General features: G+C 40.4%; 1 protein-coding gene across 1 annotated transcript; it reads left to right on the forward strand.

The window, feature by feature from the left end:
• Nucleotides 1-4,213: 4,213 nt before the first annotated feature.
• On the forward strand, nt 4,214-25,688 carry PKD2 (polycystin 2, transient receptor potential cation channel). The gene is made up of 14 exons (XM_054990024.1): nt 4,214-4,351; nt 7,501-7,634; nt 9,155-9,405; nt 9,776-10,000; nt 11,774-12,002; nt 12,792-12,962; nt 13,940-14,121; nt 15,127-15,247; nt 16,760-16,858; nt 18,120-18,241; nt 18,629-18,746; nt 19,256-19,419; nt 21,057-21,204; nt 21,950-25,688. The coding sequence occupies exons 1-14, from the start codon at nt 4,225-4,227 to the stop codon at nt 22,187-22,189; spliced, it is 2,331 nt and encodes a 776-aa protein (XP_054845999.1). The 5' UTR covers nt 4,214-4,224; the 3' UTR covers nt 22,190-25,688.
• Nucleotides 25,689-26,544: the final 856 nt, after the last annotated feature.

The raw sequence follows: 26,544 nt of genomic DNA on the forward strand, positions 1-26,544 counted from the left end.
GTTGTCTTTTGCTGCTACAGGCTATCATGGATACCCTTCTGGAATCTGAAATTAGATGGATATCCTGTACTGGAACAAATAAGCAAATTCTGGTTGACCAGGCAACAAGAAAGCTTTAAATGTACTCTGACAGATTACAAATCTTGGCAGGGAATTTAAAAAACAAAAACATTCTTCTGCAGTTTTTAAAAATGGCTCCCTGTAATATTTTTTTTTTACAGATGGTGATCCATATTATATGTGGTTTTGACCTGGATGTTTATTTAGAACTCTGTATCTAGAAAAAAATAGAGCCCGACGTAAGGTATTTTTATAGGAAGCTCCCAAATAATAGCATTATTCTTATACTTGAGTTTATGCTTTGGAAATTGGGATGTTAACTTAAAAAAAAAATAGCCTGCCCTTCAAGAGGTTATATTGCTTGTGAGAGGCTTAACTGATATGGAAAGGGAATACCTTAAAGAGTAATAGTTGTAATCAGGGGTCATTTTGTAGAAAAAGAGCTGGAGGAACTCATTAGCATAACTCATTAGCATATGCCACACCCCTTGACATCACCAGAAGTGTGTTATTAGCATGACTTATTTGCATATGCCACACCCCCTGACATCACCTGTCCTGGCTGTTTTGGGGCTCTAAATGACCGAAAGTGGCCATTTTGGGCCCTTTTGGGCCTGGTTTGGGACCGAAATGGCCCAGATCGGGTCAGTGCTGGGCAGGGGAGGGTTCCCCCGCCTGGTACCGATCCAATCCAGGCTGTTTCGGCCCCAATCCAGGCCAAAACGGGCCCAAAATGGCTGAAAGTCAGGTGGGCGGGGCCACCTGACATGTGACCTCTTTGGAGAACTGCCGGAACTGCGTTTCTGTGCGTTCCCCCTCAAAATGAGCCCTGGTTGTAATGTTGTCAGCAATTATAAAATTTTCTCTTATTTCACTGCCAAAATAAGCCATTATTTTAAATACAAAGGTAAAAATGGCATGGAAAGTTAAGCCTTAGCCCCCCCCCCCTTTCCCTAGTGATCACTGTCAGTGCTCTCCCCTCACAGCTGGAACGCTATCATCAGATTTTAAGATTCTGCTGCAAGAGTGTAAATTACATGAGATACTGTCTCAGAACCTAACAGCGCCATCATAAGCAGAGATAGCCCTTCTAACCCCTTCGGCTTCAATTGACTTAAAGGACATAACTCTGCTTAGGGTGGCATTGTAAATTTGCTTTCTTGTGGTTTATTTACTGTTTAGAATAGAGTGTTAGTGTACATAACATTGTTCCACTGAGTTGAATTAAAGCCAAATGGAATTCTGTGTTCTAAAACGTTCAAATTCAGCTCCCTTTTTTTTGTCCGTGTGGTTCTTTCTACCTACTAAAGGGGAATCATACAACTATTTTTAGTAACATTCCTTTGCCTTTGCATAATGTCAAACAGATTTTCTGTTTGGTTCCATAGCTAGGAAACATACTGAACTGCTGTTTTTGTACTTTTTAAAACTGCCTGCTAATAGGAAAATATTAGTATTTGCCAGGCCCTTTTATATGTACACTCAACAGACGCATGAAGTGGTTGTCTGTCTGTACGCAGCAGATCAATATACGGAGGTTGGGGGGCATGTGTATACTCACTGCACCATCCATGCCTTAAATTATTTGAAAAGAACATTTCCTTAAAGGTTTAGTTAAAGGTTTAATGTGGCAAGTTAAAGAATATTTCATGCAACAAGTAGTGCCACATTCCTTCTTTATGATCCACTTTGATTTTTTAAAAGCTTTCCATTGCTGCTACTTTCAGCTGAACATTTACGTAGTTTAAAATTGGCCAGATTTTACATGTATTTGAAATATCTACGGAAGATCTAGCAGGACTGTTTAGAGCTTGTGGCACCCATTCATATAGTTAGGAAACAGTCATATATACCGTTAATATAAATGGTATTTTATATAACTCTGTACTGCCTGTTACGTATTTGATTTCTGTTCTATATTGCATCCTGATTTGGCCATTTTCCAAGAGGACACGTTCTGACTTGACTGTGCTTTTAAAGTTAAGGGGGAGGCAACCCCCCTTAACTTTCATTGATTTCAGCAAATGGGGATGGGCCCCGTTAGGTAGAAGCATCTATGTGACTCCATTGTGCAGATTTTTTTAAATCCACATTGGGGACCAAGTTGGGAATTAGGTATATGATAAGAGAACCTGTGAGGACTTCTTGGGTAGAGGAAATCCTATTTCTTGCAAGCTTCTGCTTCCTCCCCTCTTGCTCTGCCTAATCACTTGGATTTCCCCTTCTCAAACTGCCCACTCAGTTGGTTCATCCCTCCCTTCAGAACACTCCAAAATGCCTGTATTCTTCTGCCTTACCCAGCTTGCCTAGTCACTGAGTTTCCTTTGCCCTCTCCATTGCCTCAACCCCTCCACAACCTGCCCAGTCAGCCAGTTTGTTCCACTAAGCCAGTTCCCCCTCCCTTTTGGTGCACTATTTAGATTTTTCTTCATACCTGAGGGTTATGCCAGCTAGTAGCACTGGGAAGTCCCTTGCAGACTTTTTGTTCCTTAGAGATATGATAAATAATATACATCTGTTGACTATGTCTGAATGTCAAATTAAAATCACGCAACACAAGTTACAAAATGCTAATCAGCGCTACACTGTATACATTAATAAAGATTTAAAATGTATTACACATATCCAAGTCCAGAGATAAGATGTGCAAGCTGCAAGTGATATGTATTTTTGCACAAGTTTTGTGAATTGTAAACATACAATGTTATAAAATAAGTTGTTTACACATCCATATAGGAAGTTTTTTGTTATTGAAATATACATAGGTATACAATATAGTTGATAACAATAATGTACTGTTATGCAAAGATGCTGAATGGATTTTCAGTCTCAAGTCATATATGCCTGATAGACTCGATTTCAATCCTGTTTTTAATGAATTTATTCTATTCTTATAAAATACAAGAATGTAGATTTACCATAGACTTCATCACTATATTGCCTTACATATTATCTGCTGCTTTATATATGTATTCCTATGTACTACCAGTGCTCCATGTTGTCTAATGTTAGTCCTAGAATTGATTATGTTCTGCTTCAGTATTTTTTCTACTCCGTATTGGATTCTTGCTAATACTATGTCTTTTAAACTTGTCTCTATTTACACTATGGTATTGTTTTGAAGTGTCCTTGATACTGTATTGAAATGTACTTGATACCGAGCTCATACTGTGTAATCCACCTTGAGTCTCAGTGAGAAAGGCAGACTATAAATGACATAAATAAAATAAGTTTCCCTACATTGTGAAGTTACTGTAGTTTATGAATTTGGATCACATTGGGATGTGATTGTTCAAACATAATAAAAGTGTTGCTAAATGTAAAGATTTTGCTAGCCTTGCAGTATGCATGTTGCTTTGAGAGCACCTATATGTAAAGCCTATTGTAAGGAGAGCCTCTTTGGATCAGCTGCAATATGAAATAAATTCTCTGCTGCGTTAAGGTCCATACAGGTTAGTAATTGGAGTCTCTGAGAGGTTTTTAAATCGAAGTTACAAACTTATGTTAACTTAGTTCTTAATTTTTCTTCCAGAGATTTCAAGTGTTTAGACTTTTTGTCTTGTGGAAGTGAGCCAATATATTCAGCAGCAGTTTTTATTACTATCAGAGACAGGTGAGACATTTTCTTTTATTTTAAATAAGGATAAAAGATATAGTCCTTCATATAATAAAGAAAGATGTATTATGAAATAAAATTTATTTCTGGTCACCAGTTATATCTAATTGGTGTTTTAGGAATAAAATGTTTTATTGCAGCTGCTTTGAGTAGAGGCTCTCTAGTAAATAAACTTCTATGTACTGAGCAGTCATGTTTTATTTGTTTCAACTTTATAGGAAACTTTTCAACAAGAATTTCATCTCACTTTAATCTTGCATTCTTCTGATGAAGAAAATCTCAAAACAGGGTACAATGTCTTGATTCCTGTTGGCCATTCTTTGTTGTGTAATGGATTTGCAGTTAATTAATTAATGTATACAGTGTGGTGCTGATTAGCATTTTGTAATTTGTGTTATCATACACTGTGTTCCTCCTTATTTTTTTGAATTAAAACCATGCATGAATTAAAACCAGTGAATTAAAGCCATGTTTTTAAATAAAAACCATGGACTGAACAGTCAAAGTTCAACAGGGCAGTATATGGTATTTCATAAAGCTCCCTTTTAATGCTTCTTTTTCAAGGTTTTTGGGGTACAAGACTAACAGAAGAAAACACAAGCAGAGAGAAATACCTGAAAAGTGTTCTACGAGAACTAATCACATATTTAATTTTTCTTCTTCTGGTATGCATCTGTAAGTATGCTTTTTGCTAATGTTTTAGTGTGGTATCTAGTAGCTATGGCATGGTTCTGGAGAGCTGTGCTAATGTTCTTTCTATGTCTGCGATACCTTTACTCATAAAAATAAGTCAGTCAAATGTCATGGTCATATAGCTCCTCTGATTGAGAGGGGCCTTTGCTCAGTGGGAGAGCATCTTTCCATGCAAAAAGTTCCAGATTCAAACACCTCCATTTAAAGGATCACAGATAGCAGATGCTGAGGAAAATCTTCTCTGCCTGAGATCTTGGAGAGCTGCTGCCAGATAGAGTAGAAAATAAAGAGCTGGGTGGTCAACTTCATATGCTCAGTGTATTGTATGTTCATATGACTCAGTATGGTTATCAGATTTTGATAGGGTGCTGTATACCATGGCACCCTTGCAGACCTATCTAGATAATCAAGTCATATATTTTCTGGTTTAATGCAAAAAGCGTAAGTAAAATCTGATTTTTTAAAAAATCAGTTTTGCAAAACTAACACTAACATAGGGAAAAGTTACAGTGAGATGAGATGGTGAGAGGTCCATAATCAGATCTCCATTAAAAAAAAAAAAGCTAATATTTGTTCGTTTATAAAATGTATATCCCACCTTTCTGCCCAATCAGGGCCTCCAAGGTGGCTAACAATAAGAACTATCCATAAAATTACATCATAAAACCAATTAAAACCAAAACACATATGTAAGACACAGAAACAGCCATTTAAACATAAGGCAGGTAGGAAGGAGGGATTATTAAGAAAATGCCAGTTGAAACAAAAAAAGTCTTCACCTGATGGTGAAAGATCCAGAGGAGTTGGCCGTGTTAGTCTGTAGTAGCAAAATAGTAAAGAGTCTAGTAGTACCTTTAAGACTAATTAACTTTATTGTAGCATAAGCTTTCGAGAACCACAGCTCTCTTCGTGAGAACGGTGAAAGACAATGATGGAAGGGGACAGACAAATATCCCTAGGGAGGGAGTTATTGCAGCTCCAGTTTTATTTGTAACACACACACAGTGTGGTTGGTATTAGCATTTTTAAAACTGCAGGAGATCCATTCATATATGTTTTGACCCTGAGTTTTAGGTTGTGTTGAGTTCCTTGCTTATGATTTCTGTGACTGTTTTAAGTTCTTGGGGAAAGTTAGATTTCGGTGCATTAGAACCTTACCAATCTAATAGATTTCTAGGATATAAGCTTTTGAGAGAAAGAGAAAAGTTGTGAAATAGTACTTTTCTGGGAAAAGAGGTGGTGGAACTCAATGGGTTGCCAGCACAGGGGGCAACTCCTGGCCAGCAGGTGGTGCCCCTGGTACCATGTGTGTGTGCACTTTGGGTCTGCTGGAACAAGGGGGTAGTTTTTTAAAGTTTAAATCGCCCTCGGTGAAAATGGTCACATGGCCGGTGGCCCCCCCCCCCGATCTCCAGACAGAGGGAAGTTTAAATTGCCCTCTGCGCCGCTCCAGCAGCGCAGAGGGCAATCTAAACTCACCTCTGTCTGTAAATCAGGGGGCGGGGCCACCGACCATGTGACCATTTTCAAGAGGTGCTTGGAACTCTGTTCCACCGCGTTCCAGCTGAAAAAAAGACCTCCTTGTGAGAATCCATGTAAATTTCCCATGACCCTTGACCTCATTCACATACTTTCAAGTTTTTTTCTGCTCACTCTTCACTAGTGAAGCTCAACAATATCAGGGCACATTTACAGCATAAATGGGATCATTGCCCCTCCTCCCTGTAAAGATACATATCTATCAAAAACTCCTTATATTCAAGCCAGAGGCGTTACCTCCTAAAGGAACATAAGAAAACTGCAGTGCAGTCTTCTGCATAGTTTACTGCTGCATGAGGCTGTAAAAAAATAACAGCTTGATCTGCTGATTAACTGGCGGTGCTTTGCTAGCTAAAGCAACTTCAAGAAAAGCTTGTCATGTGACATTACTTTTCCCAGTCACAGTTTTAAGTGGAAGCGAGTGCATGCAAAATTTTATTTGAATTATTGTACCAATTTGTGAGCTTGTTTTCAGATATTTTGGGTAAGCCTCTTTTGACTGCATGGTTCCAAGGTAGCTTTCAATACATTTAAAGTAAATGTTGGCAGAAGGTCACTTGGGAGTGACTAATCTCTCGCCAAGCAATTAAAAGTAGCTTTATATCCTTCTTCCCGTGCTGTTCTAATCACTTTCTTATCATTCTCTGTAAAGTTACCTAAGCAGCTTCTCTCATCCTTTTCTCTATTGTGTGGGCAGACACCTTGGCTCTGGATGGAAAAATGGCAGTCTCCTTCCCCATCTACCTCTTCTCCTCCTCCATGCATGTAAACACACACCCTTGCTTTGGATAAGAAAGCATAGAATTGACTTTTTCTACCTGCATCAAAGGTGCTATTTGCCTCTTCCAGAAAAAACATAGAGGTGACTGTATATTTTCTCCCTACAGGGCAAGTTGCAGTTCGGGACGGTGGTGATGCTAGTTAGCTTTGGGAAAATAGCAGAGGAAAGGCACTACAGTTCTGCTCTGAAACACCAGTATAATTCTTGTACAAGCCACACTTTTGTGGCTGGCCCTACCACTGAGCGGCTCTTGGAAAAAATTAAGTAGCTCCCAGAAACATAAAACCTCCCCTGGTTTAAAATCGTGTATATGGAAAATGAACAAGACAATAAAATGCATAACAACCATTAGAGCAGCACAGAAAAAAACCTTTGATGTAAACTATAAGAACAGTATACATTTCTTTAATATCAAAGGTCATTAAATGCACAGTCAAAAATTGTAAGTTTTTACCCGGTATTTAAATGCTAGCAAATCTGCCTGACAGAGATGGATAGATATTTGATTTATATTCATATTTATTAATTAGTGATGTGGTAGAATCTGAAGGGTGGGAGGTCTAAACTAGGGTGGCTTTGGAATATATCCCCCCACCTCCTTGCTCCAGATCAAATTCCTGGAGTCCAGACCAGTCCAAGAAACATTTAATCCCCATGATGGTTTCCCATGTCTGGCATTGACTCTTGGCTGCAATGTTATGCTGCTAATAAAATATTTTTTGTAATAATGCATGCATGTCATGTATGAGGTGGTGGCATTATTGTTGTTTTAAACAAGCTAAAAGCTTTTCATCTTCTAAAATTCTTTCAGTGTCTTATGGAATGGTGACTTCTAATACATACTGCTACACAAAGGTGATGTCACAGCTCTTTCTGGAAACACCACTCTCAAAAATGGAAAAGACAAACTTCAAAACTTTGTCCACAATGGAAGACTTCTGGAAGGTATAAATCAGAATTTTGATCCTTGAGCAGTAATGCGCTCCCTTAATATATTCAGCACACGAGTGCAGCATTAGAATCATTTCAAGTAATAACCCTGAAAAGGTTTGTGTATGAGTTGGCAGAGCATTCCACTGCTCTTAATTCGGCCTTCCAATAAAGCAGTTACTAGCCCGTGAAATTATTAGTCCATTTGCCTCAACATACGTACTCTTTTGTGGCATGCTAATGACCTGGTGAGAAAAATAACTCATCACTCCCTGGTCACCTGGAAACAATTCTTCAGGTGAACAATTTTCCTACAATATGGATAGCCATATACAGACATTTTCATGTTCTAGATGGCTACTGCTTTATAGTATCCTGTTTTTTGTATGTTTTAATTGGTCCTGGCTTTGCCCAGGTTTCTTGTTTGTTGGCCTATTTAGCTCTCTAAGATTTCAAGCCCAGAGATGTCTTTCCAGCACTAAGAGAGTAAGCCTGAACTGGTCTACTTAGTTCTGTGTTCTTCAGTGCTGCTGACTCCCAGGAAAATGTTCTTAGCATTGTAGTCTAAGATTCTTTAACTGGACTTCCCAGGGACTGAAGCTCAGACTTTCTGCATGCTAAGCATGTGCTCCATCAGTGAGCTTCTGGCCCTTCCCCAAACAGGATATATTATACTCTCCATGCCCAGATGGTCCATTTCAAAGTCCAGCTAGTCATGTGCCTCCCACAGCACAGCAATAGCTGACATCCTTCTGTTCCACAAGTAGCAGCATGCATCAGTCACCTAACCAGCAACAACACAAAGATGACACAAAAGTTAGATGCCCATTGTTGGCTAGAATACTTTAATGTTATTGAATGTTGCATTATTAACATACAGCAACCTGAATTCAGGTGACCCTGAATGTAAGACAGTCCCGCCCACCCCAAATGTTATTTACCCCGCAAAAATTTTACTGGATGTAACTGAAACTTGGATGCAAATGTGAGGTAACCCTTCCTTTCCCTTCCCTGATGGCATACCTGGAGAAAAACCTAGTTTTGCATTGGAGTAAATTCAGTAACGTAGAGTGATTCCACACACGTTGGATAATGCACTTCCAATCCTCTTTATAGATCATTTGAAACAGATTTTTTTGTGTGCGGAACAAAAAATCCACCTCAAATGATTGATAAAGTGCATTGAAAGTACATTATCCAACGTGTGCGGAATCAGTGTTATAGGAACTTCCTATATCAGCTGCATATAAGAAGTAATGAAAATAATAATAATAACCATGCTTATATACCCTACTCAGAGCAGTGAACAAAGACAGTGTTATTATTATCCCCACAATAGAGCTGGGGAACTGGGACGGAGAAGAGTGGCTTACCTAAGGCCACCTGCTGAGCTCATGGCAGTAGTGGAATTTGAACCAGCAGAGTGCTGATTTGCAACCCAACCACTTAACTACTATGCTGCTGCAGCTCTTTTTTTAATGGTTTTTTTTTTTCAAATTAACAGTGAATTTCTTTAAAACTGCTTTCTGTCTCAGTTTGCCGAGGGCCCTTTGCTAGATGGGCTTTACTGGGAGATGTGGTACAACAATAAGACATTGGCAGAGAACAGAAGTTTCATCTACTATGAGAATTTGCTTTTGGGAGTGCCTCGCATCAGACAACTGAAAGTGAGGAATGGCTCGTGTTCAATACCTGAAGATTTAAAGGATGAAATTAAGGAGTGTTACGATGTGTACTCTGTGGGTAATGAGGACACTGCTCCGTTTGGCCTCCGCAATGGAACTGCGTAGGTATCTCTCCAGCATATATGTAACCAATAGCCACTTCCCCATTGTTCTGAGAATTATTTACTCTTCATTCCGATGACTTCTAGCTTGAAATTACAGTCTCTGTGCTAGTAACCATTTAAAAGCATTCTTTTTCATTTGGCATCTCTAAACTATTTATATTTTATTCTACACCCACAAAAAAAACAAGCTAGTCTTTAAGGTGCTACTGGACTTACATATCTTGCTCTTGCTCAGGTAGTTCAGATGTGCTCATGCTTTTTCCTAAAGAACTTTCAGAATTAATTACTTAAGAGTTATTAAGCTTTCCTACATATACAGCAGCTGTATTCACAGGTAGTAGCACTGATGTGGCTTTTGTATTTCCAGTTGGACTTACACCAGTGAAAAAGATATGAATGGGAGCAGCGACTGGGGACTGATTGCAACATACAGTGGAGGGGGATATTACCAGGATCTGTCTAGAAGCAGAGAGGAGACGTCTGCATTGCTTGGTGTCCTTAAGAACAACCTGTGGCTTGATAGGGGCACAAGAGCAACATTTATTTATTTTTCTGTCTACAACGCAAATATCAATCTCTTCTGTATTGTGAGGTAGGTAGGTTCTGGATTTCTGAATCTGAATACTATGCATTAAATGGTGGCAGCATATGTTGAGGGGAAATAACCTCTGAGTCCCCTTTTCCGCAATAGCCCTGGACTGTAGATGGGTGAGGGGAGGCAAATACAGGGAATGGGCTGCCTCTGGTGGAACCTCTGGAAGAGGGGACCCTGTGAGAATCTGGGTCAGGGTTCTCTGCCTGCTAATGTGGCTAGGCAGGTGGTGTGTGGCGAGGAGACTCCTGGCCTTTACCTGCCTGAGTGGCAGGAGTGTGAAAGGTTTGTGTGCCTGTCTGTGAGTTGGGGTCTTACCTGTCATATTCAATACCCCCCTGCAGCTGAAGCTGATGATGTTAGAGTGTTTCTGTTATTTGAACCTGGGGTGGGAGACTAGGAACAGAAGGTGCTTGTTCTTGTTGTAATCTCTCCTGAACTTGGGAGCCTGCTTGACCTTGAGCAGTCCATGAATCACACAGCCTGTTTTCCTGAATGCAGAGTTAGAGGACTGTTAGGAGAAAGGGGGCAGAATTAGGAGTAGCCTTGGACAACCTATATCTGCGTGATACTTGTCTGTAGCCGCCAGTCCTAGCAAAGATGGCATAAGTGTATGATATTGGCATCTTATCAATAAAGAACTTTTACTCATGAAGTGAAGTCTCTTGAATGTTGCCTGGCACCCTTACACTAACTACCCACGAATCCCACCATAATAGGTTTAGATCAAGATGGGTAGCCATGTTAGTCTGTCTGTAGCAGTAGAAAAGAGCAAGAGTCCAGTAGCACCTATAAGACTAACAATATTTGTGGCAGGATGTGAGCTTTCATGAGTCTGAAGACGTGAGCTGTGACTCATGAAAGCTCATACCCCACTACAGATTTTGTTAGTCTTATAGGTGCTACTCTTTTCTACTGCATAACTTACAGGGCAGTCCTAAGCAGAGTTGCTCCCTTCTAAGTGCATTGAAGTCAACGGGCTTAGAAAGGTGTAACTCTCTATGGAATTGCACTGTTAATGTTAAAGAGGCAGTATAGTGTCATGGCCAGAGGGTTGGACTAGGACTGGGGGGATTTGGCTAGAGATGTAAAACTTCTGGAAATTTTGACACTATAGAGAAAAACGGGGTTTTTTCTGTTGTTGTTGTGTTGTTTGGGGGGGGTAGATTTTGGGAGAAATTTAAATTCATGCAAGACTTACTTTCCTATCAAACTTAAACCTATATAACAACAACAACAACATTAGATTTATATACCACCCTTCAGGAAGACTTAACACCTACTCAGAGTGGTTTACAAAGTATGTTGTTATTATCCCCACAACAATCACCCTGTGAGGTGGGTGGGGCTGAGAGAGCTCCTAGAAGCTGTGACTGACCCAAGGTCACCCAGCTGGCTTCACGTGGAGGAGTGAGGAATCAAACCCAGTTCTCCAGATTAGAGTCCCACGCTCTTAACCACTACACCAAACTGGCTCTTATATGAATGATTTAATAACATCAAAGTCATAATGTACAACTTAGTTAACACAAAATGTTACTGTTTGGCATATTTTCCAAACCAGTACACTGGACATTCATGCAAAACTTGAGAGTCTAGAACCTACTTGCTTTTTTAAAACAGTCCTTTATGGGAAGTTGTAATTATTTTAAAACTCGTGGAAAATGTTAGGAATTCTGTAGATGTTCTTACGGATAACATTTGAATGACATTATAGCACATTTTCAAATATTTGTATTTAATCTTATGCATTCATTTATTTTTGAAATGCAGGTTATTGGTGGAGTTTCCACCAACAGGTGGCCTGCTTACATCTTGGCAATTCCAGCCAGTGAAATTGATTCATTACATTTCCACTTTTGATTTCTTCCTGGCTGCCTGCGAAATTTTATTTTGTCTCTTTGTCCTTTATTATGTGGTGGAAGAAATCCTGGAAATTCATATTCACAGACTGTATTATTTTCGGAGTCTCTGGAACTGTCTTGATGTTCTCATCATTGTGGTGAGTGAAATCTAATGACTATGAGCTCTTCATAGCTACCTTTTGAGGAACATGCTTGAACTCAGAGCTTTGCAAAGACAGGAGTGTAAGTTCCATAATGCTAGTTCTAATGGTCATGTACACAAAGTCCATTTATGCTGGCTGAATAGCTCAGTGAGCTCCATTTTTTTTCTGTGAATTGAGTACAAAATGCTCACTGCTATGGAATTATATTTATTACTACATGGTATAACAAACTGATGTTAAATCATCTCTTTAAAGAAAGGCATATAACCAAAGATAGGAGAACTAAATGAGTGTGGTTTGAAGAGATGGGGCAGGAATGCCTGCACAAGATCTTTTTCTCTTAAAATTCTGCAGATACTCTTAAGAATTCTTTCTTGTACATTGTGCTACTTTGGTGTGTGTGTGTGTGTGAGAGAGAGAGAGAGAGAGAGAGGTGCCAAAACGTTGCACCTGATTTATGGCAATCCTTGCTGGGATTTTTGAGACAAGACAAACAGAGATGGTTTTCCATTGCCTGCCTCTACATAGCAACCCTGGTCTTCCTTGGTGGTCTCCCATCCAAGTGCTAACCAGTACCAACCCTGTTTAGCTTCCGAGATCTGATGAGATCGGGGTAGCCTGGGCCATCCAGGTCAAGGCACTGCCTTGATACTAATAGAGAAATTTAATCTGGATGGTCAGACCTCACTGTTACTAGAACCACAGCATCCTTGTATAGGGAAATGGAAAACTGGCTAAGTAGGTTCCATATTATTTATTTGCCTTTTTGGGGTGTCCATTCAGCTATCAGTGGCCGCTGTGGGAGTTAACATATATCGAACATCGACTGTGGACAAGTTACTAAAGAAACTGCTAGAGAATCAAAATCGCTTCCCAGATTTTGAGCCATTAGCATACTGGCAAACGCAGTTCAGCAATATTGCAGCTGTCACCATGTTTTTCGTCTGGATTAAGGTAATTTGAACAATATTGTGATACTTATAGCCCCCAAGGACACTAAAGTTCATTTTCTGTTTTTAGTTTCTTTTAAATAGTTCATATTTGTGGCTTTGAAAAAAGTAGTTTGGGTTGGATCCAGCCTGCTTTTTTCACTCAGTTTCAGTCAATTCCCCTCCTTATTACAGCTCCCATCCCATATGGCTTTTGTCCATGTAGGTCCCATTATCACCACCATAGTATTTTTTGTGATGAGTAAGGATTCCTTCTTTGCTTCATTTCTCACCCGCATTTTACATTTAGACCCACAGTTTCATCCTTTTAAATGTGGGTATGAGGCCTATAGCAAGAAAACCACAAGGCCACAATCCAACAAACATGAGTAAAGAACGGTAGGCTTGCACTCTGACTTCTAGATTGTTTTTTGGCGTGACATAGCTTATGCATCACCCAAAGCACCTTCTGAACTTGTCCTATTTTAAGATAGGAAAAGGTGGGGCAATTTCTAAAATGAGTGGAAAGCTCAGCTGTAGCTTGTTTATTCTTGTTTGACAAAATCCAAACATTTGACTTCGTCTTATACATCATTTCTTATACAGTGGATATCTTGGATGCATTGCATTGGAAACGAGAAATTACTTTATCAAAGAAGTATCTGCTTCAGAGAATGATTCCTTTGTAAACAGTGTTTGGTTCCCCTGTTTGTCACGCCTTCCCGGGTGTATCGCTATGATTTCATTTTCAGTCTCCTCTTATCTACCCAAAGTTCCATCCTGAGCAGAAATACACCATTCCAACTGCACTGAGTCATTAGGCTTAGAAGAGCACAACCCTGTTTAGGATGGCACCATCTTTATGGTACTTGCTGTGTTCTGACATTCCGCCTCTCGTAGCTCGTTATGGTGCAAAGAAGCCATCACTGTTACTCTCCCAGCCAATGTTTTTTTTCTCCCACTGTACTACACATCTTTTGATTATTTTTTCTTCTTTAACAGCTCTTCAAATTCATCAGTTTCAACCGAACAATGAACCAGTTATCTACCACCATGTCGCGATGTGCCAAAGATATCCTTGGTTTTGCCATTATGTTTTTCATCATTTTCATAGCCTATGCTCAGCTAGCTTACCTTGTATTTGGCACTCAAGTCGATGACTTCAGTACCTTCCAAGGCAGTATGTAAGTACCACAGTAAAATAATGCTTAAAAGGCAGTTGGTAAATTAGCAAGTGATCTTGTTGCAAACAGAAACTTGCACCAAATTCATAGTTTTAAAATTACAACCAATTTAGTGACGTTCTGGGTGTGCCTGGATGTTCAAGGGTTTCATTTCCTTATAACCTAATGCAAAAGTAGGTTTGATTCAAAACCAACTGCCAGATATGTAAGGAGCCAAATTCAGAATGCTTTCCTCCTGACTGTCATTCCCAGTGCAAGCCTGTGCCCAGTGATCAAGGGGATGAAAAATTTTAGTAGCTTTCAAGGTTGCAGAAAGGAGGAAGCTCGCTGTGAGTGTTGACTTGAACCACAAAGCTGCTTCTCAGCTCCTTGCAGGATGATGAAAAAGCAGTCACTAATCTAGCTACATGACAGAGGAGAAAGTGTGTGGGCAGATGCAGGAGGAAGTGAGATAGAATCTTGGTCTGCCAAGCCATCGAGATGTCTGGGGGCTGCCCTCCTTAGCCCTTGAACTGAAGAAATGTTGCTCTTTTGAAAAACAGGCAATTGTAGAGCAGTATTTCAGTAGTGAAGGAGAACAAAAGAGGTGGAGTCAGCCAACGAATGAGTTCATCACTGTATGACTTATCCTCCGGGACACAGCATGCTGCAGTCTCACTTCTTGGCAGTGGCGCGTCAGCACATCCATGCAGTCACCTTTCATCAGCTTCACCATATCTATCTAATATTCTGCATGTTGTATTTTTCAGTAAACAAAGGGGTAATATGGGGGGGGGGGGTAGAGATGCTTTAATGTAGCAGTAATCTGAATTGCTATCATAATGTGTGCTTAAAATTAGCTTTAAGGAGAGATTGTTGGGCTCTCTAAGAAGCTGTAAAGCAGATCTAGTTGCATGGTAGCTGCTGCTTCTAGTGAGAAAATAAGTAGTCTGAATACATTGAAAGCTCTCAGAGGATGTATGTTGTATGACCGTGGTTGGCTTAAACTGTGTTGTTCTTTTAAAGCTTTGCTCAGTTCCGCATCCTATTGGGAGATTTTGACTTTGCAGAGATTGAGGAAGCTAACAGAGTTTTGGGACCCATTTATTTCACTACATTTGTGTTCTTTATGTTCTTCATTCTTTTGGTATGTAAACCTTTATTTATGGAAAATTTTTATTGCTTGTCATCATATCACATTAAATTCATTGTCTTCCCTATGCCAGGGCCTCAGAAGATCTAAATATGAGTTTTGCATAATGGATCTAAATACTTGAATGATCTTACAGCGTTAGGCTCTCTGGTTACTCAATTAAATTAACTCTTATCAACCTTCTCAGGGTGATAATGGAGCCAATTTGGTATAGAGAGAGCCAGTTTGGTGTAGTGATTGAGTGGCAGGACTCTGGAGAACCGGGCTTGATTCCCCACTCCTCTGCTTGAAGCCAGCTGGGTGAACTTGGGTCAGTCACAGCTCTCCGGAGCTCTCTCAGCCCCACCCACCTCACAGGGTGATTGTTGTGGGGATAATAACAACATACTTTGTAAACCGCTCTGAGTGGCCATTAAGTTGTCCCAAAGGGCGGTATATAAATCAAAAGTTGTTATTATTATCAGATCCTCATCGCACAATCTTTGCCGTACAAACCTTGGAATACAAACCATTGTATATAGCATCAGAAGAATTTATGCAATTGTTAGGACATGTGAATAAGCCTTCTGTTTCATTACTAGACAAAATAAGATTCCGAGAGACTGCCCTTTATCCCAGAAGGCTTTAAAGCAGCTTGAAATCTGTTAATCCACTGCACCACTTAATCCAATGAAGTCTGCATTACATCCTGTGTTCTGTTCTAAGGTAGTTTCCACATTGTGTGGTTTCCCCGTTGCTGGGGTGGCTACAGGTAAAGTGTAGCAACAATGGGGCTTCCCTGCCCCAGTCCCTCAGCAGCAACTATCTCCCTCCTCTGTGTCACAGTAAGTTTATCAGGGTCTGGATTCCCAGCTTTCATTTTAAAAAAGAAGCATCTAGTTCATTCTGTTGGGAAGATATGCCCCTCCCCTTACATTTACATTTTAAAAATGAAATCTGAGAATTAAAAAGCCCTCTGGTGGTGGGGAGAAGGAAATGGCTACCACCGTTCAGGGCAAATGGTAGCCATGTGGGCAGGAATAGCAGAATTTTCCCACTCACGCAGCAGCTTTCCATGCTTTACTGTGATTTTCCCCAAAACTTTGGAGCAAAATAGGGTTGAGACAGATAGGAGGAAAGCTGGGGAAACCTGAGGAATGCACCACGATGCTATGGGGAAGGAGGGGGGAAAATCAACTTCAACAATCTTTGAATTTGGGGCATTTAGCCCATGTGGAAATGTCTTCTAACTCTACAAACTGCACACTACAGGCTTTTCTGTCACAGTTTACAGTACCCCCCTTTCCCCTTACCTGACCTGGAGAACTTGAAAGCTTACACACTTGTTTTGTGATACCTTGGTTAAGAACATAAGTAGAGCTTACTTCTAAGTAGTCCAGTTTAGGATCGCTCCTTGATCAAGACTTGCCCACCCCCCTCTCTTTTGTTTCTCCAAAAATAGTTGTAGAAGTTTTAACACTTTGTTTTTTAAAAAAAGATGCCTTTGAATTTTTGTATCTTAAACAGAATATGTTTCTGGCCATTATCAATGATACCTACTCTGAAGTCAAGTCGGATATGGCGCAGCAGAAGACTGAGATGGAACTGTCTGATCTTATAAAAAAGGTGAAAACCTGCATGTGCTGCTTAAGCTAAACGGTGCTGTGACCTCAATATATTCTAAAATTTCTTGTGTAAAATCCAACCCCTCCGTGAGGGACTTACTGGTGTGAGACTGTGCCCCAGTACCATACCGGATATATTCTCTGAGAAAGGAGAGTGCTACAGCTTTCCCCAGGGCTTGTCACATCCAGAGGCCATGTAGTGGAAGCTGGGGATGCGGCCAGGTAGACAGGCACACAATGGCCACCTAGTCCAATAGCTACTGAATAATTGCTGAGGCAGGGAGACAACAGCGCATTTAATGCAACTGCACATTTAATGTAATGTTAGCAGGCGAAGGTTGTTGCTGATAGGCACCCACACACGAACATAGGGTTCTCAGCCATAGGTGAGCTGTTAGATCTACTACATATTTCAAGCCAGAGGAACTTCTACTGGAAGTGTGGCCATGCTAGAAAGCTGAGATTGCTGCAAGTTACTAGTTAGCAACATACCACCCCATGTGTCCACTTAAGAACATCTGATAGCCTTCGTGTACATGTTGCCTTGGAAGTGAGTGCAAGTACCTTCTTAACATCCCTACTGAACTTGCAAGTGTGTTTACATATAAGAAGGAAAATATAATAGCTTTAGTTTCATTTTTGGAAATAAGTGAGCTGAGTTTTCTGTCCCAGTGTTTCTTGCGTAATTCTAATCTCAAAGCAGGTACTACATTCAGGGCCAGATTGCAGAACATTGTGACAGAAGATTGCTGACCTTTTGAATGGTCTTCCTCAAGACAGATAATGCTGCCATTGATATGATCTAGACCCACCATCCTACCCTGGCTATGCTTCTTGCATGATTGAGCCCCCAACAACAGAACATTACAGCTCAGCTGCTTGGCCGTGTGCCTTGCAAATCTCTGCCTTGTTCTAGAAGACCTTTAATGGTGTTATCCCTTAACTTCATTTGGTTTGTCTGTTTCGTTCCTGTTACTATTTCTTTATCTGCTGCAATTTTTAGTTTGTTTATTTTTGAGATTTTGCTATAGGGAACTCTTTTGAGAGTTACTGCTCTTGGTGTATTTTGCTTTCTGCCGTGTGTTTTATTTTGTTTATGAGTTAGTTATCCTTTTGTTCTGTCAGTGAATTTATGTTGTTAGCCTAGCCACCCTGAGGGCTGAGTGTATTCAGCAAAATGACAGGACATAAATGCTCTTAAATATATTAACAGTAACACTGTATATCCACTGAATAGAGACATTTATTGTCCCCCCTTTAAGGGATACACTAAAGCCATGGTGAAGTTAAAATTGAAAAAAACTCCTGTTGATGACATTTCAGAGAGTCTGCGACAAAGTGGAGGCAAATTAAATTTTGATGAACTGCGGCAAGATCTGAAGGGGTAAGTTTGAACAGATCCCTCCCTATTCCCTGTGCTCACAAAGCACTGTGGCCATAGAAGGCTGTCAGTTGGTTTCATTTTGCAAACACTGGTGTGGTGACTGGGCCAGAGATGATGCTGCAGCACATTTTAGCATTTCCATTCTTTGAGGCTACAAGTGCTCACGGCAGTGCCTATACCATGAAGATACAGGGCATCCCAAGACTGATATAGGTGTGGGAGAGGGTGAAGGTGCACAGCTCAACAGCCAGCTGTGGCTTAGGCATCTTAAAGTGAGTATGTGTTCTGTTCTTGATGTCCTCCCAGATAGTATCTTTTGGAAACATCTTGGTCAGATATTTGAGGCAATTAGATTAAAACAGAAGGGTTATATATTATTTTCCCTAGGAAAGGGCACACTGATGCAGAGATTGAAGCCATCTTTACAAAATACGACCAAGATGGGGATCAGGAACTAACAGAGCTGGAGCATCAGCAAATGAGAGATGACTTGGAGAAAGAGAGGGTGAGTTGCAGGTTAGATGTCACCAACTGAAATGGAAAGAGATTTATTTTGACTATATTGGTTACTTTATCCACAGACTCAAGAAATGTTTGTGTCTGCAGATACATCATTGAATCCTGGAGGGTTGTTAAACCTGCAAATACTAAATTTTGTCTCCAGGGGAGCAATTTTGTCCAAATCCTGTTTGCTCAGTTTGCATAATGTATTTCACTGCTTCAGGTTACAAGCAGAATGATATAAATGTTGAGTTTAGACAGGGGGGACCTTGCTCAGCCATAAACCCAACATTTTAATTTTCAGAATAAGGAAAATAAGAATGGTAAAGCACAATGTTCCCAGTCAAGTACTATAGGAATGATCAAAGAATAACATATGCAAAATTCAGTTTATAATTATCACATGCTTGGTTGTAACAGGCTTGAGGTGAGAGAGAGAGAGAGCACAGAGTTTGTGGTTTGGATATTGTGCCTGTGCTGGAAGGCTTAACAACCTTGGTTATTTTCATCAAGGAAGATTTAGAGCTAGACAGAGGCTCTCTGAAACGCCCACTGAGTGGCCGCAGCTTTCCACGAAGCCTGGATGACTCAGAAGAGGATGACGATGATGACAGTGGACACAGCTCAAGGAGGAGAGGCAGCAGCTCAAGTGGGGTTTCATACGAAGAGTTTCAAGTGTAAGTCATGTTAGTGGTTGGGTTTTTCATAAAAAGTACATTCCCTTTCCCCCTCCATATATGTATAAGGTAAGAGGAAGGCTGACTTCATTCTTCTATAATCTTTTTTCCCCCAAGTCCCCAAGATCCACCAATTTGTGTGGAATTTCAAAGCAAGACTGCATATTCAAGGCAAGGCATAGAATGTCTGTGTTGGCACTCTTGTTTAAGAAGATAAGAAGTGCCTTGCTGGCTCAGAGGAAGGGCCACCTAGTCTAAAACGTCCAAATATAAGGGATTCTACACAATGAAGAGTGTCCATAAAGCACAGCAAGCTGCCTTTACTCTCCTTTTAATTTAGATACATGGAAACACAAGGCTGTTGTATATTCCACTTACAACTACAGGATTGGCAGAAAGCAGTGAGCTCCTGGCAGGTTTTTCTCAGTGGCCCCTTTTGGGTGCACCCGTGATAATAATGGCAAATGATGAACTGATTCATTGCTGACACTCCTAAGTGCTATGGAATGTGTTTGTGTTCGTGAGAGAGTAGTTCTGTTTTTCCCCCTAGAACAAATATATGTAGTAGATGTGTAGAACAAGTATATGTCAACAAGAAAAGGTTTGCCATCCAGTGTCTGTGATAGAAGAGTATCATTTGTAAAGATTCAGAAAGAGGAGTATCATTTGTAAAGAGGGGTAACATTTGTAAAGATTCAGAATTTCAGAATTGGGCCCAGCTTCCCAAAGCAATTTGGGTCACTTTGGGAAGCTTCGGGGCACTTTCAAACCCTGCAGCTGGCTCCAGCTGACGAGCAGAGGAAGATTACCCCTCCCCGTGGGCCAGCTGAAGTTTAAAGGGCCCTTGCCGCTCGCAAGCACCACCAGTTAGCTGGGGCAAGAGGGGGTGGGTGACCGGTCTGGGACAAAGCTTCCCCCAGCTTTTTCACTTTGGTGTGCTCCATATCTTTACAGAGCTTACCGAAGTGGTTTAAATCCCTGAATTGGGGTATTCCTGATTGTGTTCCCGCTTTGGGTAAACCCAAAGCGGGAAACCCCTGCACACCTCTAGTCCACAGACAGACCTCCCAACCTTAAACAACTTCTCACTCATAAATAGGGGTGTGTACAAAAAAAATTCAGTATATCCAAATTTTTACACCTGGAAAAAAAATTGAATTCCATATTGATTCTAATTCGGTTTGGATATTTCTGAAAAATTCAGCCATTGTTTTCTGAGGGAAAAGCAACCCTATAGAATAGACCAGTGCTGTTGTCTTCATATTGCAGATCTGGCCTGAGTCTGAGATTGCTTGCTTGCATAGTGAGTTTGGGATAGAGGTGAGATTTAAATTTGGGACTCATGATTCATAGCTCACTTTAACCATCACACTATACTAGCTGCTTTCAGTCCTATCTTCCTTGACTGGTTTCAGCTTGTCACAGTCAAACGAGTTTCCTAGCTATTAAACTACTTGGGGATTTTTTTTAACAAAAGATTCCAGAGGTTGAACTGGGCAAGGTACGTTAGACCTCTGTGCCACTGAGAAACTTGCCCATCCCCTTAAAATATGCAATACATACTTAAATCTTGTAATTCTTAAATCTTCAGCCCAGTGTGTGTGTGTTTTCATTTTTTTAAAATGCTTTGCTTCTAGATTGGTGCGGCGAGTGGATCGCATGGAGCATTCCATAGGCAGCATAGTTTCTAAGATAGATGCTGTCATCGTGAAGCTAGAAGCAATGGAGAGGGTAAAACTGAAAAGAAGAGACGTGCTGGGAAGGCTGCTTGATGGGGTCACAGAGGTAAGCTAGTTTGCATTGCAAAAAGGCAGATGGGTCGGTGCTACTTCAATACTGATTGTTTTCTTTAGGTAAGGGGATGTTTCTAGTTTCCACAATGCACTATTCTTGTTAATGGCTGCTTCCACATGGAGATTTTTCTCATGGTGGACTTCAGAAGTTCCCTGCTTTTGTGGGAAGGGGACCGTTCCCACATGATGCCATGCTTTTTCTGAGCATGACATGTGGAGCACCTAGGGATTTTCCTCCTTTGCACCGGCTTAAAGGGATAATGGCAGGATGGCTGTATGCAGAACTTGTGTGTGGAAGCTCTGCCCAGAGCCAGTTTGAGGATTGTGTGGAGCTAAGCTCTGCCTTCAAAGTGGCAGCTCTAAACTCCAGTATTCTTACTCTCCCTCAACCCTTTAACAGGCTTTTCTTTTTAGTTCACAGCAGGATTCTTTGAGTGCAGTGGCTTAGCTGTAAAGTGCGGAGGGGGGATTGCTGGGCATTTCTGCACTAGTCAGACAGAGGAGCAGGGGATGAGTTTAGGCTGGAGACAGCAGCATGCAGCATGGGAACAGGGCATGCCTTGTCCCCATGTACCTCTTCCCTTGTTTACTACTGCTCTGCTGCAGTGTTGATTTACAGAAATAGTCAGTAGTGAATAGCAGTTTTTCTTCCTAACTGAAGAGTTTTCCGTGCTTTACTGCAGTGTAGTCTTTTTAGAAGTTTTGTAGGAATTAACCTGAGTGACATTTGCTTCTAGGACGAAAGGATGGGTCGTGACAGTGAAGTTCACAGGGATCAAATGGAGAGACTTGTCCGAGAAGAACTGGAGCGTTGGGAATCAGATGATACAGCATCCCAAGTGAGCCACCAACTGGGGACTCCCATGGGACTCAATGGTCAATCGCGGGTTAGGAATTCCCGCCCATCTTCCTCACAATCCACAGAAGGCATGGATGGGGGAGGAGCTGGAAGTGGTGGAAGCAATGTCCATGTGTAGAGTTTTCTGTTGCCTTAAAAATGAGCATTTTCCACTATTAGTTAGTTGGATTAATGGCAGGAGGAAGTAGAATCAGTACACAGAGAAACTGCTTAACTGTTAAGTGCTAGTTTAAGTTATTCTGGGAGCAATTTTTAGCAGGTCCACTCATAAGTCAGTCCCATTTTATTCACTGGAGATTAATCCCAGGAAAGTCTCCTTAGGACTGCAGTCTTTGTGACTCTCAGCAGTTACATTATCCATTGCATCCTCTTGCAGGAGCAAGTGAAGTCCAAGTGGTGCTAACAGTGGTGCAGGGCTCAGCTGAGACCTGGCAGTTGGCAGGGCAGATGCCTGAGGCTGTCTACATTTCAGGCTCAGATTGGACCCAGCCAGAGGCAGAAGTTTAGGGGCAAAGCTGTGCCAGATGCTTCTTTCAATTCTACCACTAGCTGGGAGCTTGCTGGTCTCCTCCTCAAGATACCATCCACGCAGTCACTTTATTTTTATTTGTTTATTTGTTTATAGCCTGCCTTTTTCACTGAGACTCTACATTTTTTAAAAAAAAAATATTCAATCAGCCAGCAAGGCCCTCCAATAAACAATGCAGTAGGACTAGGATTACAGAAGTGAAAAACAGTGCAAGCAAAACCAGTTCTAAAAACTATCTAAGGCTTGACATGCCGTAATGCATAATACAAAGCAATAAAAGGAAGGTGATACTCTTGTTTGGCTTGTGCAGAAAACCAAGCTTTAAGGACCAGATCACACCTGGACTCTGTTCTGAAACAGTACATATTTCTCCACTTATCAGAAAAATAATGGCTAGTTAGTACATATGATTGTCAGCCAATTGACAAAGTGGATGTTTTAAAAGAATCCATACAAATCAAGCATATGACATACTGACGTTTTTCTTCTTTGGGCTCCACTCTGATATTCAAAGAGTTGAAATGTTGTGGAATCCTTCAGCACTTATCTGTAACACTTCTTTTCAAGCATGAAGATATATTTATGAATGTGACAGTATTTGTATCTTCCAATTTATTAAGTATTGTGAGTTGATTCGATGTAATCAGAGACCAAATAGGGTTTTTTTTCCTTAGACATATTCCATGAGCTTCTATTGAAACTAGTGTCAGAGAAATGTTAACTGTCATTTCCAAATAGTCTCCCCCGACACCTTCTGTGGGTCTGATGGCTCCTCCCTGTCAGTGCTTCTTTGTCTATATTTTTACTTAATAGTCTGCTCCAGTGGAGTTTGAGAATTCAAAATCTACCCTCCTATAGATAATTCTGTAAGATTTGTTAATATGGATCTATATACGTCCCCCTGGTTGTAATGCTTAACAAGTCAGAAGACAGAGAGAGCAATCCTAAGCTGGGTATACTTAGAAGAAAGTACCATTTTATTCAATTTGGAAAATGTTCTTAGGATTGTAGTTTAATTGAAGCTAATTAACCTGGTTTACTAAAGCACAATAGAAATGACAGATAAATGAAATGAGTAAATAACTATAGGAAACATACACAAAAATAATGAAACATGTCAAAGAACAGTGGAGAGTTGAACCTTGAATTGATTGATTTTATTCAAATGTATTAAAGTATGTATAAGCCTATCTTTCTCCAACGAAGTTAGGAATAAGACTAATAAACTACACGAAGCAAATAACAAAGACATATCAAAATACAGTACGTTAATAGAGAAAAGAGAAGTCTTATAATACATTTTAAACAAAACAAATATTAGCAGCATAAAGATGAAAATCAAACTCAGTTTTCAAATTACTTTAAAGCCAGTCTAAGCTAAGCCCTGTAAATTACTCTGAAGTTTCCAGCAGTACATATCTCCTTATTTCAGGGCTTTAAAACAAAAGAAAAAACTGGACTGTGAAGAAATAAAGGCAAAATAAAATAAAAGCCCCTTCCCAAAAATTCCCATCATGAAGGCATACTGATGATTATTGAGGAAGAGAGAGGTTTACTCGGACTGCTTATCCTACTCTGACTTTCAGTACTCTCTTTGTCCAGGAGTGGCCTTCCCAGCAATGGTAAAGCTTTACACTTCTGAGACACAGCATGTTTAGATGATGCAGTATTTACTGGCACCTGGCTGCAGATCAGGACTGCAAATCAGTTAGAGCATTAACTGTTTAGTAAGAAGTTGTGATGTTTGTCTTCCATCCATCAGGTACTTGATGGAAAATTCTTTCCATGGAAGTGGATGTCATGGTTAATTTCATACAACTAAGTTGTCACTCATGATAGACATGGCTGTGTGAATTAGCCCATATTCTATCAAGGATGCATTCACATTTGAGAGAACAAATGTGGTGGAGTGGCTAGGTTAGACTTGAACCATGGAGACCTGGGTTTAAATACTTGCTCAGCCTGTGAAGCCCACTGGGTGACTTTCAGCCAGTCACACATTCCCTCTTTTCTAACCTTCCTCACAGGACTGTGATGATGATAAAATTATTTTCATGTACACCAACCTGAACTCCCTAATGAGGATTCCATCAAATTGAATGCCAGGAATTATCCGTTTGAATTATTTGCAGAGGTGTCACATTCTCAGGACTGCTCTCCTCCTGCCTTTTATCACATGATCCTTCTCCATTGCAAGAGAAGGATAATGTGAAAATGCCACACTGCAGTATTATCTTGTAGGCTTAAGTTTCAAAACAAGAAAAAATTAGGCTGTTCTGGTGAGGTACATTTTCAAAGGAAAGTTTGATTTTTTTTTTTAAGTTCATACTGCTGCCTCAGCCACTGAAGAAATTTCCCGTCAAGGACAACAACAGATTTACTGCATAGCTTGCACTCTTGGGCACCAGGAGTGATTAGTTTACAGTTTACATTAGACAAAAATGGGGATGGCTGTGGCACTGCCAGCTTGACTTGCTCCTGGCCACCAGCTGCCAGGAGCTGGTAAGTTAAAGGGCCAATCCACCTTGCATTCCACAGTGGACCCTAGAAGTATTCCTGGGAAATGTTTGTGCCTTTTTTCCTGGCACACTTCCCTTGCTGTTGCTGAAGTGCAATATTGCCCAACCAATGCAGTGGGAATCTGCCACTGCGATATTCCTTGGTATACTTTTTTTTAAAAAAGTTGCACCTTCCTGGTCTTTAATAGCACAAACTTTATCTTTCAGTTGCAGTATGTTAATATTAAAATTAAAACGTTTGCATTCATAATCATATTTGTTTATATTTCTGTAACATGTTGTTACTTAATAACAAACTTCATCTTGAAGTGCAGTAAGATTTCATGGGTTATCCATGCATATTGACAACATACCATACTTTATAGGTATGGCAATTAAGATACCAGTTTTTGTATCCTTTATATTTTCTGCAGTGTAACTACATACTTGTGAAATCACCCTGTTTCCAGCATGTTTTCTCAACAAAAAATACAAAACGTTTGTTTGATTATACAAGTCTTTCGATTGATACAAAATGTATTGAGTTGATGAACATTTCATTACCTAATAAAGATTTCGTACTGGTTGCAGCAGGCACTCTCTAGTTTTTTTGGGGGGTGGGAGGGTCTTGTTTAAAATGGACCCAAACTTGGGAGTCATTTATGAGGTGGGGAGGAGATGCCAAATGTCTTTTTCTTCAAGGGCAATTCAATTTACTTCTCAAATTAAGACAGAGGGCTCTAGCACAGGGAATGAAGTTTATTTTCTCCAAAAGAGGCACAAGTTCATTCTGAAACCTTTGCGATTGTTCTCCCTGTTAGAAGAGGAGGTGTGACTTTTTCCTGTAGAGGGACTTTTTTCCCATACCAGCCGCACTTCAAGTATTTCTTTTTAGAGGAATTTTGTCTTTTCATTCCCCCACCCCAACATTTGTAGGCCAAGACTACACGAGGAGGAGAGAACACCCAGGAGACTTTAACTGGCATGGTACTCAAGACGATACTGAGAATACACTCTTGGTTCATACCCAGGGACTAAACCCTTATTTCAAAGATCGTCTACCCTCCTTCTGTCCAAAGTTCGTTCATCTGCAAGAACACAACTGGTGCAAGCTCGATATCAGGAGCACTCTCCAATTTCTAACTAGATTAGACTTTCAATTTAGAAAGTCTGTTTGCAGTATTCAAGGACTCTTTCTCAGCTGTAAAGGTTTCTAAGGTCAGTCTTTCTACATAACTCAAGGAATCTAGAAAAAGGGGCATATAGTTAATAAGAAAATGAGCCCCTCCAGGTATTACAGCTAATTTCCTTTGGCTGCTAGGGAGAGAGGTGCTTTAGAAGAAATCTGCAGAATAGCTGTGTGGCTGGCATTTCATTCATTTACAAAATAGAAAAGAGTCCAGTAGCACCTTTAAGACTAACCAACTTTACTGTAGCATAAGCTTT

The sequence above is a fragment of the Eublepharis macularius genome, chromosome 10, assembly GCF_028583425.1.
Source record: "Eublepharis macularius isolate TG4126 chromosome 10, MPM_Emac_v1.0, whole genome shotgun sequence".
In the NCBI taxonomy this organism is placed as follows: Eukaryota; Metazoa; Chordata; class Lepidosauria; order Squamata; family Eublepharidae; genus Eublepharis; species Eublepharis macularius.